Source organism: Leptodactylus fuscus, chromosome 5 (genome assembly GCF_031893055.1).
Source record: "Leptodactylus fuscus isolate aLepFus1 chromosome 5, aLepFus1.hap2, whole genome shotgun sequence".
Lineage (NCBI taxonomy): Eukaryota > Metazoa > Chordata > Amphibia > Anura > Leptodactylidae > Leptodactylus > Leptodactylus fuscus.
In genome coordinates this window covers 110306441-110318781 of record NC_134269.1, presented here as the reverse complement: position 1 = coordinate 110318781, position 12341 = coordinate 110306441, and the positions used below count along the sequence as shown (strand labels likewise).

The window sequence follows — 12341 nt, the reverse complement described above, 5'->3', positions numbered from 1 at the left end:
TACTACAGATCACAGTGTCAGACACACAGTCCCGGGCTCTCACATACTGAGGGCGGTTTGTGAGATAGTCTAGGATCCAGTTGGACAGGTGATGGTCCACACCACCAAGGTTCAGCTTCTCCCTCAGTAGCCCTGGCTGAATGGTATTGAACGCACTGGAGAAAGCTTGAAGCTTCTCGGCTGGACGGCTAAGAACTATTACACCTGAGGAAGGGCAGAGTGTATGCCCGAAACGCGTAGTGTATTGTTTCAATAAAAGTCGTTTTTTCACCTAACCTACCAGCGCGGGTCCTTCTTGTCCAGGATTTGTAATCCCAAATCGACAACTTGGTCCATTCTTGCATATTTACACACCCATGGGGTGCGAGGCACCTCGCAGCTGTATCCAACTATAGGATCCCTGTTCAGTGATCCTGTTGTTTTATGAAGTGTTGTGTATCCACACAACCTTTGAAGGTGAGCCTACACTGTCATTTCACCAAAATATTAATTATACAGATCTACACTACGGTCTGCTCGGTGTCTTCTTTTTTCTTCTTTTGACAAAATATTTCAAGGTAAGGCACAGTAGTAACTATGGAGGCCTGAAGGATTTGGCCATGTGCCAGAAAAAGATACAAATTGATGACCTGAACAGGCTTCTATTCCAAACAAAGATTGGATTTTTCTCATAAATTCCATGAATATTGTGGAAATTTACCATGCAACATTTTATAGTCCATTAGAGATGCCAATGAATAATAGTAGGGTTTAAGTGGATGCCCCATCAGCTATAAACAACGTAAGGTACTATACCACTCATGTACACCTATGGATCAACGGCAAGAAGTATGCTACAGGCAAAAATGCCATAATGTAATTTATGTGGAGACACATAGTCAACTAAGTACACTATGTATTATACATATTATATATCATTTCACTAATATGTGCTGTTATAGATGCTGCTATAACAGATGCTGCTGTATCCCAGATTTGATTTTAACAAGTCAATACATGGTTAACACTAGACAAATACTAAGTGTTACCATCTATAGTTGCATTTATGGTGATACATATTACCCGTGCAAAGAACAGCCTTTGGAGACAAAGCCTAATGATATTAGGCTACAAGAATTACAAGGGTTAAAATTCTCCTTGCACTAGTGACATCACACTGGTTACTTCGGATACTGGACAAGGTCTCAAGTAGTTCTGATAACCAAGTTTCCTCCTATCCAGGAGCAGATTGGTTTGAGAGAATGTCACTCACTCCAGTTTTGTAGCACCTGTACCCCCAGAAGAAGCTGGATCAGTCAGGACTTAGACTTGGGGGGAGTCAGGAACAGAATGATATCTGGGGCATTAGCAATTCTGAATTAGGATAGCCAGGTTGTGCAGCAAAGAAGTGTAGACCTGAACATAACCTGTGCTCTCCAGCACTGCTCTCTGCTGTCAGGCTGGCAGGGGGAGGTGTAGGAACACCATGGCAGCTTCAGCAGTCAGTGAGAACCAGAGGGAATTAACTCATTGAAAGCCAAGTTATTACACAGCTTCACATACTCTCCATATCATAACCAGTGGTTGGTAAGCATCAGATACAGAACATGAGGCTCCATACACCTCTATATACTGCCATTCTAATAGCATCAGTATCAGTGTGTAGATAAAGGCAGACACTGTTCATTATAACAGTTCAGTATACAGCAGATAATCTAATATACACTGTATTCCCCTCACTGGCCTGAAAATGCCTGCTATTGCTATTGGGGTTAACCCTTTGTGGTGACCAATAGTCTCTGGAGGTATGTTGGGCTGATTATTACATATCATAGGGGGCATTGGGTGTTCCAGCTGTTACATACTACGTAGAAATCTAGACTTCTTTCCTCTATTAGTTAATATTATTTGTACTACCTATATAATTTGGGTTTTAATGATTACCTGATGAGCTGTAGTTTTATCCCCTTTCCCAGCCTCCCTGTCATTTTTGGGTAGTGTAGGTGTAGCCTGTAGTGAGGGCTCCTCCTGCTTGCAGCCTGCACTAGCTCTCTCCTCGGTAGTGCCGGACGAGCAGCCCTCTGTGCCTGGGATCCCTCTGCTTGTGCCATGTGTATGACGTCACACAGGATCGTGTGTCAGAGCTCCGTGCTGGGACTAGGAGGCTGCTTGTCTTCGGGAAGGAGCTGCAGAGATCCGGCTGCTGCACCTATCTGGGGCTCTGGGCTGGTATGTACGTACCTGGGATGATTCAGTAAGGACTAGAGGAATAGCACTGGTATGAGGATTAGATCACAATGGAAGGACTACTATCGCCCATGAGAGCCAAGGTAAGATCGCAGTGTATATTCTTTGTATGGATGCTCCCTGATGCTCAGGTACATGTCATCTGTAGTGCTGTAGCTGGGCAGTGCTCCCCTGACTCCTGACCCAAGTATTAGTGAGCTAGCTGCCTAGAGAGGTGACTTACCCCCTGACCTTTACAAAATATTTCTGAATAAGTTTTCCTGGAACAGATGGATTCTTTGTCACAGACTGTACCTTTTGCACTTGCTTGTCCCCTACTGAAACTTCACTGCCATTATGTTCAATGTCTCTGATTTGGTCACTATTCCCAAATAGACCGATGTGTTACAGTGATGAGCACTAAAAGAGTTAAATCCTGATCAATGACCCACATGCTTTGATCTCTGCATTTGCACACATGCTTATTTATATAGCCTTATTCTGTCCATTTGGTATCAGAAGTGTAATAATGGTTATTTCTGATCAGCAAAGTCATATCAGATTGAAAGTGTTACCTTATGGGCAGCTAAACATGATCTCTGAGGTTTCTGTACTGCATTGATGTGATTGATAGCAGTTGATCAGCAGTTCCTATTGACTGTATTGTCTTCATTTTTACTAGATTAATCGTCAAGCATTGAATGTGTTGCTTTACTCTGTTCTTCTGTATATTGGTATACATTACATTTATATTGCTTCATGGTGTAGTGTACTTAGGGAAGGTTAACAATGCATGCCCCAGGCACAAATGGCTTGCTGCTCTGGGATCAGATTCCAGCAAAATTGTACTTTGAAATATTTAGGCTAAGTATGAAATGTGCAATTCAGATCTGCATTCACAATCTGGTATGGAGATATCTTCTCATAAATGGATTTTCATCATGCCATCTACACATTTTGCCAATTTGAATCAAACTTTACAACGAGGGTATTGTCTGTATTAAAAATCAAGGACTATAGCTGCTGGACAGCTCCATGTTCAAGCCTGACTAAGTACAGTTGGTTCTTAGGACAGGTTTGTACCTGTGACAAACAATCTGCTTTATACTTTAAGACTCCATGCAAACAGACAGGTACTTTTTAAATATCCTAGCCGTGTTTTTAATGGCTACCAGCTGAGCCATTATTTTCTTGGAACCCATGCTTTCGCTGGTGTATTAACATGGGTCTGTGTAAGAGGCTGTGAGCCCTTGTAAAACTCAGTATAGGTCCTGTTCCTGACTCACTGTATGAAATGATTGGGTCTATAGAGGGCACATACAACACACATATCATCCATATGTCATCCCCCTTCTATTTTCTCATGGACTGCAGATGCACACATTTGTGTGCACATAGTGTTAAAGACATTGGAGCAGATTTACAAGTTTTAGACAATTTTAAAATGCACCAAATGTATCACAGTGGGTATTATTGGATGATAACTTTGACACATCTTAAAGTGTTTAGTCTAAGTTTACACCCCTTAATGGTTGTCTTACAAAAATCCACCAAAATTGTAATTCATTTTTAGTGTCCTGTACTGTATATTAAGCCCCATCCCTTTTGGTCAGTTCTTTCCTCTGCTCTGATAGACCCATTGTAGAACGTAACACATAAAGTGTACATATACACACATTTTTTTAGTGGATATTGCACCAGAGCTAAATTATTTCTTTTCCCCATTAACAGAGAACATTTCATGGGTCATTTCTGATATTTTTGTGTTCCTCCAGTAGTAACCTTCACAGACATCCCTGCTAGTCCTGGTTTGCTATTTAACCTCCTGTTCTAACCAGATTAAATTATTCCTTTTCGAAATGAGGGCTTCCTGGTGATGAGCTGAATGCCCTGGGTCCAGCAGATACAGCCCTTGGTGACTACATGTTATCACCAGGGTATCTTCAAGTTAACTGCCCTTCTCTGTGGCTAACAAAGTTGACTCACAAGCTTATGGTGTGGATAGGCAATACATGGTTGAAAGACCCTTCAAGTAATCTGGAGTATGGAACAGTAGCATTTCACTTACATATGAGTGATAATACTGTAGAACAACCTAGTAAATTTTATATATCTTTGATAAGCTGTGTCAACCGTTTTTCTCCTGTATCATCCTCTTGTTCTTCCTTATGGTTCAGCATAATAGGTGACAGTGCAGTTCTGATCCTTAGCACAGCATTTTTCACATGTATAGGTAGAAGTAGGAATGTGTAGGGAATGCCACTGTCAAGCATTTGGATCATTTCTTGGGATCTGTCATTTTTTTAAATGGAAATAGATGAATTCCTTGTAACTTACAGGAAATGAGCAGTGGCATAACTTGAGAGGGTGCAGAGGGGACAATCACACCCTGGCCCAGGAGCCTTAGGGGGCCAATAAGAACTAGCATTAACTTACAGGGTTCACAGTAGTCTCATCTGCCACTGGGTCTATAAGTCTGGGATTCCAAAGGTCATCTTCACCACACTAATGATTAAACTTCTTTGACCACATTTGTGAATCCCTTTGATAACTGTCAGTCTAAGCATTGTAAATTTATAACCCCTGTCCTCTGGTGGACTGGAGTGAGAAGATTTATGACATTTTCTTTGACAGCCTTCCCCTGTCAAAAAAGAGAAAATCTTTTTATGCCAAATGGAGCAACTGGTCAGAATATAGTCAAGGACCTGTGGTGGAGGCTGTAGCCCAGAAGTCAAGAATATTGCTGTGGGGGGCCTAAGCTGAACTTTTGCACCAGTTTTGACAGTTATAACTCTATGCACATGCATGCTTGGCTCAGCTAAGTGGAGAAGAAATAAACTGCTAACAGACACCTCTTGTGGCAGCTTATATCTTGGGAAGGGGAGAATCCGACATCTCTGGCTATTCTTAATACCTTGTGCTAAAAAGAGTTGGGAGTCCCCCATACATTTAAAAGGGATCCTATCATTCAAACTCCTTTTTTTCTCACTAACACATTGGAATAGCCTTAAGAAAGGCTATTCTTCTCCTATCTTTCTATGTCTTCTCCTCGCCACCGTTCGCTTGAAATTCCAGTTTTTGTTGGTATGCACATAAGTTCTCTCACAGCACTGGGGCCCGCCCCCAGTGCTCAAACAGCACTGGGGGCATCCCCAATGCTGCAAGAGAACTCTCCCCATCGCCGCCTACATCTTCTTCAGCCATGGCGTCTTCACGCGTCTTCTTCTGGCGCATGGGGGGGGGCAAAATTCAATGCATGCGCAAGGCCTCGGGCAGAGCCAACCTCACATGCGGGCAGCCATAGAACTACAGGAGCATACTGCGCATGCTCGCGTAAGCAGCAACAAAAAAATGGCCGCCCGCATGTGAAGTCAGCTCTGCCCAAGGCCCGCTGGCAGAGCTGACTTGCGCATGCATTGAATTTTGACCCCCCGCGTGCCGGAAGAAGACGCGTGAGGAGGCCGTTGCTGAAGAAGATGGAGGCAGTGCTGGAGAGAGTACCCTGTAAGGTATTTATCAGACTGATCCCATTAAAGTTTGGCTTACTTTTTTCTGTATGTGTACATTTGTGTATGTGTAAATCCTACAATGCAGGATTTAAGACTTTCTTACAAAAACAACCCTGTGAGTTATGTTTGACATATGTACCCAGAAAGTTCAGAGCATATGTCAAACTTGTTCCAAACTACAAGTGACCCATTCAGATGACATTCCCTGAGGCAGTGTGCTCTTTATTTGTTGTATAGAATAGCATGGTAGGCTAGCTATTCTATACATTGTGACATGATAAATAAAAGAGACAAAACCAAAAACCTTTATTGGTAATATATGCACAAGTTTTTTTGCTGATATTCTCCTGATATAGATTAGTGTACTTACTTTGTTATGAAAGTAATACCCGTATCTGTTAAAATAGACTAGAATTAGGGTTGAACCAATCTTGAGATTTCAGGATCGATTTTGAAATCTGATTTCTGATCATTTTCCATTCGAACCTGATCTCGATCCCAATTCCGATTCTAATGCAAGTCAATGGAATTTTTTTTTTAAAGATCGTTTTCAAAAGCTATAAAAAGTTAAAAAATACATACAAGTTCTTAGAATGCATAGAAAGAGCAAGGGAACACTTAAATGGCCAAAACCATTGTTTTTTAATCACTATGTGAGGACGACAAGGCATTCGCCATATAATAAGACATTGGTGAAGTTCACGAGTAGATAGATACTATCTACTCTTCTATTTTTTCCCTGTTGTGCTATGTACTGGACTCTACTACATCTCCATAACTGTACATTGACTTGTCTATCTACTCTTCTGCTTCGTCCCTGCTTTACTGTGTACTCAGCTCTGCTACATATCAGATGTAGTAGAGCTGAGTATACGGTAAAGCAGGGACAAAGCAGAAGAGTAGATAGACAAGTCAATGTACAGTAGTATCTATCTACTTGCGAACTTCAGCCATGGCTTATTATATGACGAGTGCCTCGTCGTCCTCACAGCAGCGCAGCACAGAGTGATTTACCGCAGCCTGCCACTCTTCTGCTTCGTCCCTGTTTTAACGTATACTCAGCTCTGCTACATCTGAATATACTGCACAGCAGGGAGGAAGCAAGGCCCCTGGGACAGCTGTGATTTGTAGTTCTGTGAACCTACAACACTCACAGAAGAAAATGGAATTTGTCTAAGACACAAACCAGCCTGCTCCTCTATGACACTATTCACACTGGAAGTGTTCAAAACTCAATGATCTGAGCAGAGGAGGAGGAGACTTCATGACAGCAAGTGGAGATCCTGAAAGGCGGATATTATTAATGATTTTATTCAAAGTCGCAAGGCAAGGGGTTAAGTGGTCGGACGCCGACAAAGTTTGCGTCCCGTTTCGAATAGTACTCACTCATCTCTAGATACTATAGCTTTTCCCACAATGATTGGCCAGTAGACAAGCATTGTGGGAAATAACCTCCGACCTCGATCCCGCCGGAAAAGATCGGGATCAGCATTCCCATCGCGATCGTGAAATTTACTCGATCGCCGATCGGAATATGAACATCTCCGATCCCGATCGCTCAACCCTAACTAGAATGCTTCCTATGTTTAGAAATGCTAAATGACCACTATAGCAAGCACATCCATTAAAAACTGTATATTTTGCAGAATGCTTTGCTATGCAGAAGTGGACCTAGTTAGTCGGCTTTCACACAATAAATATAATGTGTAATGATCTACATTGTGTTTTACTAGTAAATAATATCATGTCACTTGTCAAACACTGCTGAGCTGGTCTATCGTACTGTAGACTGAGGGCACATTATATTGTAATAGGCCATGGTGTTTTAGGTGGTTTGCATTCTCAGAATTGTAATTATAGTGCTAGCGGCTTAGGAAACCTCCTCAGTGGGCCGTGTGCTGGAAAGAGCTGTACTCTATAATTTTAACCATAAAGCCATCTAGGATTTTTACTGCTAAATGCTAACACAATTCATTACTCAGCCATGTTAAGATACAAACTTCACGGTAACCATCAAAATCAGACTGCCCATGAACTGGACATCAAATGATAATTACCATCTTCAATCTCATGCTTAACCTACTGAGTGAAAAAAGCATATTTCTATTTTGTTGAATATGTATAAAGTTCACATGACCGTGTATGTGTCTTGAACCATTGCCTGAACGTAAGTAAAGATAATGCAGTAAATATAACCATAATGATATCCTAGAATACCCAGGTTGTTCCTGGATAAAAGGATGACCCCTCCAGAAGAGCTGACAAATGTCCTCTGGGCTGCAGAAGTCTTGTGTGCATGGGCTGGGGTACTCTGGGTCATAATCTACATTGAGGGGATGGTACCCAGTATGGTGAAAAGAGAGAGTGTCTGGTCAAAAGGGGGCATAGTTATCCTGAAATTTCCCAAGGCCAGCTAATAAAAGTTGGCAAGTATGATCAAGATGATGTAAAGGAATTGCTAGTTGTACAATTCCCTAGTGCTGCTGCTGAAGGAAAGGGAAGACAGAGACAGTGAGTCCTAAACATGACCCAGCCCCTGCCCCTACCTACTTACCTCAGCGACCCTAAGCGGTAGCAGGACAACTGGGCGACAATCCCTTCTCTGAATAAGTGTTACACAGAACAAGACTAGACAAACAACACAGAAGCCCAGGGTCAAAGCCAGAGAAACAAGCAGTACCCAATCATAATCCAAAAGAGAAGTCACAAGGAAAGCCAAAGGTCAGAAGTCAGTAAATACAATACAATAACAAGAGAACAGCTTAGCAAGGACAAGATCACAGGACAGAGTCACAATAGCCAGTAAACCTGACAGACCCCTTTGACATTAAAAGGTTACGTTGGCTCCCCAAATATTGTGTATCATTTAAACCAGAAAACTAGAACTTTGTGTCACACTTTTTTTCCTGCATATATCTACAATTGTAATACAGATGTGAATAGTGCCTAAGAACTACTTTAGTAAAAATGTAACAGGCATTTTGTGTGCCATAATGCCTTAATATGACACATTTGTTTGTACACTATGGATATTAATAAACAATGTGCACTTAATGGTTCCACATACATGTGTTTACAATCACAATGACTATTCGTATGTTCTCCTTCCATTCTTTCCTATCTTTCGCTCTACACTGGTGTTTTCCTTTGAAGTATCTAATTATATTTTCCTACTTAATGTGCCATTTGTAGTTGACTGCCTTTCATATTTCACTCAAATCCCCCTAGCATTGCCAGCAGGATTTTGAGATGTCAGAGGAATTCTAGCAATCTAAACCCCCCTAACTTAATAGTGAAGGTGTAGATAGGGGTATACATTATAATCTATACGTGCCTTATTGGCTTGAGGGAAATGATTGATTTTGCTGTTTTCTAGGAATGTGTTTTGTTAGGTTTCCAAATAGAGTTAGTTCAGCTGAAAAGAAATAAGCATGAGGTCTAAACTGATTTTCTTCCATGGGATGGGATCATTGGTAAATAAGTTACTCTGTTTTAGTGAATTATCTGCTAAATGTTCTAGAATTAATAGATATATACATATATGTATATTTGTACTCTTTATATTAGTGATTATATGCACTATGGTACATTATGTGGCATCATATTTCTTCAAATGAACTGGAGCTAAGCTTTGTGGAAGATTAGCATTAGTCTTCTTAATTGTCAAGGTCTAAGGACCCTTCTGAAGTAATTTTTTAATAGGGAAATGAAATAAGTGATGTTAGGGAAGTTTATGCCTCCCTTGATGATTACGTTGAGTGATTTTACTATCTGTGGGGCTAGTGAAGCAGGCAGAATTGATAGTATTCTGTTTCAAGACTTGCAACGTTGCGTTCTTTACATAATGTCTTCTCATGGATCATCATTTATTTCTTATTTGCTTTGCATATATTCATAGCAGAAGTTAATTTGCCATGTACATCTTATTTTTCGTTAATGTGTCAATTTATGCGATGTTATTTGTTGCACAAATGGGACAAGTACAAGATATGAATCAAAAACAAAACCACTTACTCGTATAACATTGAGGGTATGTTCAGACAGTGGAAAGAAAGAGGAATTTAAGACAGGCTTTTGCCTCAAATTCGTCTCCACTCTCCGGCTTTCTGCTGCTTTTACTTGCTGATTTGGCTCCAACGAACGGGCATAATGTCAGAGTGGCTCGCCCAGGGATTCTGCAACTGAATCAGTCATGGAATCCATGGCAAGATCAAGATACATTTATCTTATCCAAGATAAACTTTCACCAATGCAGAACCAAATGTTGTGTGAGGTGGATGAGTTGAGGCTCAAACTAAAGAGAAATGCTGGACAAATCTTATACATTGTGTTATTCTATATTCAATATATTAAATTCTTTTGGTACTTACTAACCTCTAAACAAGGCATAATAAGGTTTTTCCCAAAGTGCTCCTTTATCTCTATACTCAAGAAGTCTTCACTGACCTTCATTGACACCTTTGATGTATGGATTGTATGGATTCTACCTCTAGTTTTACAATATATTAAACCAAACCATGGGAACCTTAGGAAGTCATCATACAAATTCTATAATACCATTCTACTATCATTCCAACCCAAACCTTTAGACATGGGTTGTAGAATTTTTGTGCTTGTATTTCCCAAAACAGACAAAAACTTACAGGGTTGTAATTTTAGGGGGTGTATAGGGAGTGTTCAAAACTGATGTAGACGATTGCTGCCATAAGGGTTAAAAAGTTCCTACTCATAGAGATGAGTGAACACTATTCGAAACAGCCATTTCGAATAGCACGCTCCCATAGAAATGAATGGAAGCGGCCGGCACGCAGACATTGCCGGTGGCCGGCCACTTAATCCCCCGCATGCTGGCTACGTCCATTCATTTCTATGGGAGCATGCTATTCGAAATCGCTGTTTCGAATAGTGTTCGCTCTTCTCTACCTACTCATACTACTATATATATTTTTCATTATATATTTTGTGAGTCTATCTTGCCTGCTTCACACAGTACATTGTGGAGATTGTGACGTTTGTTGTTCATCCTGTAAAATAATGTGGCTGGCCTTATGAGGTGTAACGTGAGATTTTAAGAATATATTTTCATTGGTTTTCTATTACTAAACCTTTAACTATTGTGGCTAATGTATATAATAAAGGATATAGGGACATTCCATTTATTGTTCTGCACTTGGTTTTCACTTATATTAGGCTCTATTGCTATGTTCACTCATGTTCACCTTCATTCGTGTTATGTTAGCTCAGATTTCTGCTTTTATTATGCTCAAAGACGTTAACCCTAGTAAACACAAAAGCATTATTACAAGAATTGTGCAATGGCTTGTCTTGCTTCCTCATTGTTACGGGCCCTTGTCCCTTTTTAATTAATAGACATTTCATTTAAGAATTCTGTCAGATAAAGTTTGAGCCCTTCACATTATTTCATGAATAATTTTAGCAAGTGCTGTCCTTTATGCTGATTCTGTCACAGTGTAGGCTGCACAGACCAGAACATTTAACAGGACAGTTCTGTAGGATTTGGCAGATGATCCAGTACTTAAAGTAAAGGAACAATCTAGCCAAAGCTACTAAACTGTGTTATACCAAGTGCAGGTCTGGAGGTATTCTCTTTGGTCTTCGCATGCACCTCCAATGTGTTTATTTAAATATATATTCTCCTGAATCCAAACCTTACCTGGAACACTCCTGAAAATTCGTGCTTCCTTGACGTATTACAACCTTTCAACCCCCTGACCCAGCCAATTTTTGCTGTTATAATTGAAGAAGTGATGCACAAAAGATTTTTATCTTGGTTTTCTTTGCTCGCTTTGATCAGCTTAGGCTACAGTCACACCTATGTTCGGTGACCATTCGCTGATTCCGTCCCTGAAAAAATTTGTAAAGTTTGTTTTGTATTGGCCTATAAGACCAGGCACACTTTGGGGGGCACGAGTGGAAAGTAAGACAGAAGGGTGATCGCCAGGTGTGCCAAAGCGGCTTTGGTAAGGCCGTATCCTTCACATGAACATAAAGCTTTATTTGGTATTGGTGAATATGGGAATGTTGACAGCTGACAAATTTGTATGAGAAATTTTTACAGCGGATAATATTTTTCAACCCTCTGAGAATGGCTGTTTCTGCAAGTCCCTTACAAATATATGGGATCAATGCAGAAATCCTTACAACAAATCATCTTACAAAGATATGAAAATGGTCAGGCCTATTCTTCATCTTGCTCTTTTGATCCACCCTAACTCTTACGCTAGGTTCATACTAGCGTTTGGCTTTCCGTTCTTCGGGTCTGTTTGGGGACCCAAAGAACGGAAATCTAATCCGATTAAAAAGTGGTTACCCACAGAAACTCGTGGAAACCATAGACTGTAATGGGGTCTGCATGGAAAACTCTACACATTTTTAAGTGAATTCAAAGATGGAAACTCCAAATATAGGGCAGGCACAGGTGTGAACCTAGCCATAGAGATCACTTTATCCTTATCAAATTCTCTCAACTAGGGGTCACCAATGTTCCCTTTGTTCTTAACAAACAGAAGAATTTCTAACACTATCTGAATTAAAATAAAGCAGTCCCAAAATGTTCACTACTTCTGTTCACATACAGTATACAGTATATGCAGTACAAGAGTGAGA

General features: G+C 40.5%; 1 protein-coding gene across 1 annotated transcript in view; it reads left to right on the top strand.

Annotated features, from left to right (window-relative positions):
- Positions 1-2106: 2106 nt before the first annotated feature.
- Positions 2107-12341, top strand: part of FRMD4A (FERM domain containing 4A) — a 347533-nt gene continuing 337298 nt past the window's right edge. The window contains exon 1 of the mRNA XM_075273982.1: positions 2107-2309. Within this exon, the coding sequence (XP_075130083.1) occupies positions 2277-2309 (33 nt within the window). The 5' untranslated portion in view covers positions 2107-2276. The remainder of the gene's footprint in view (positions 2310-12341) is intronic.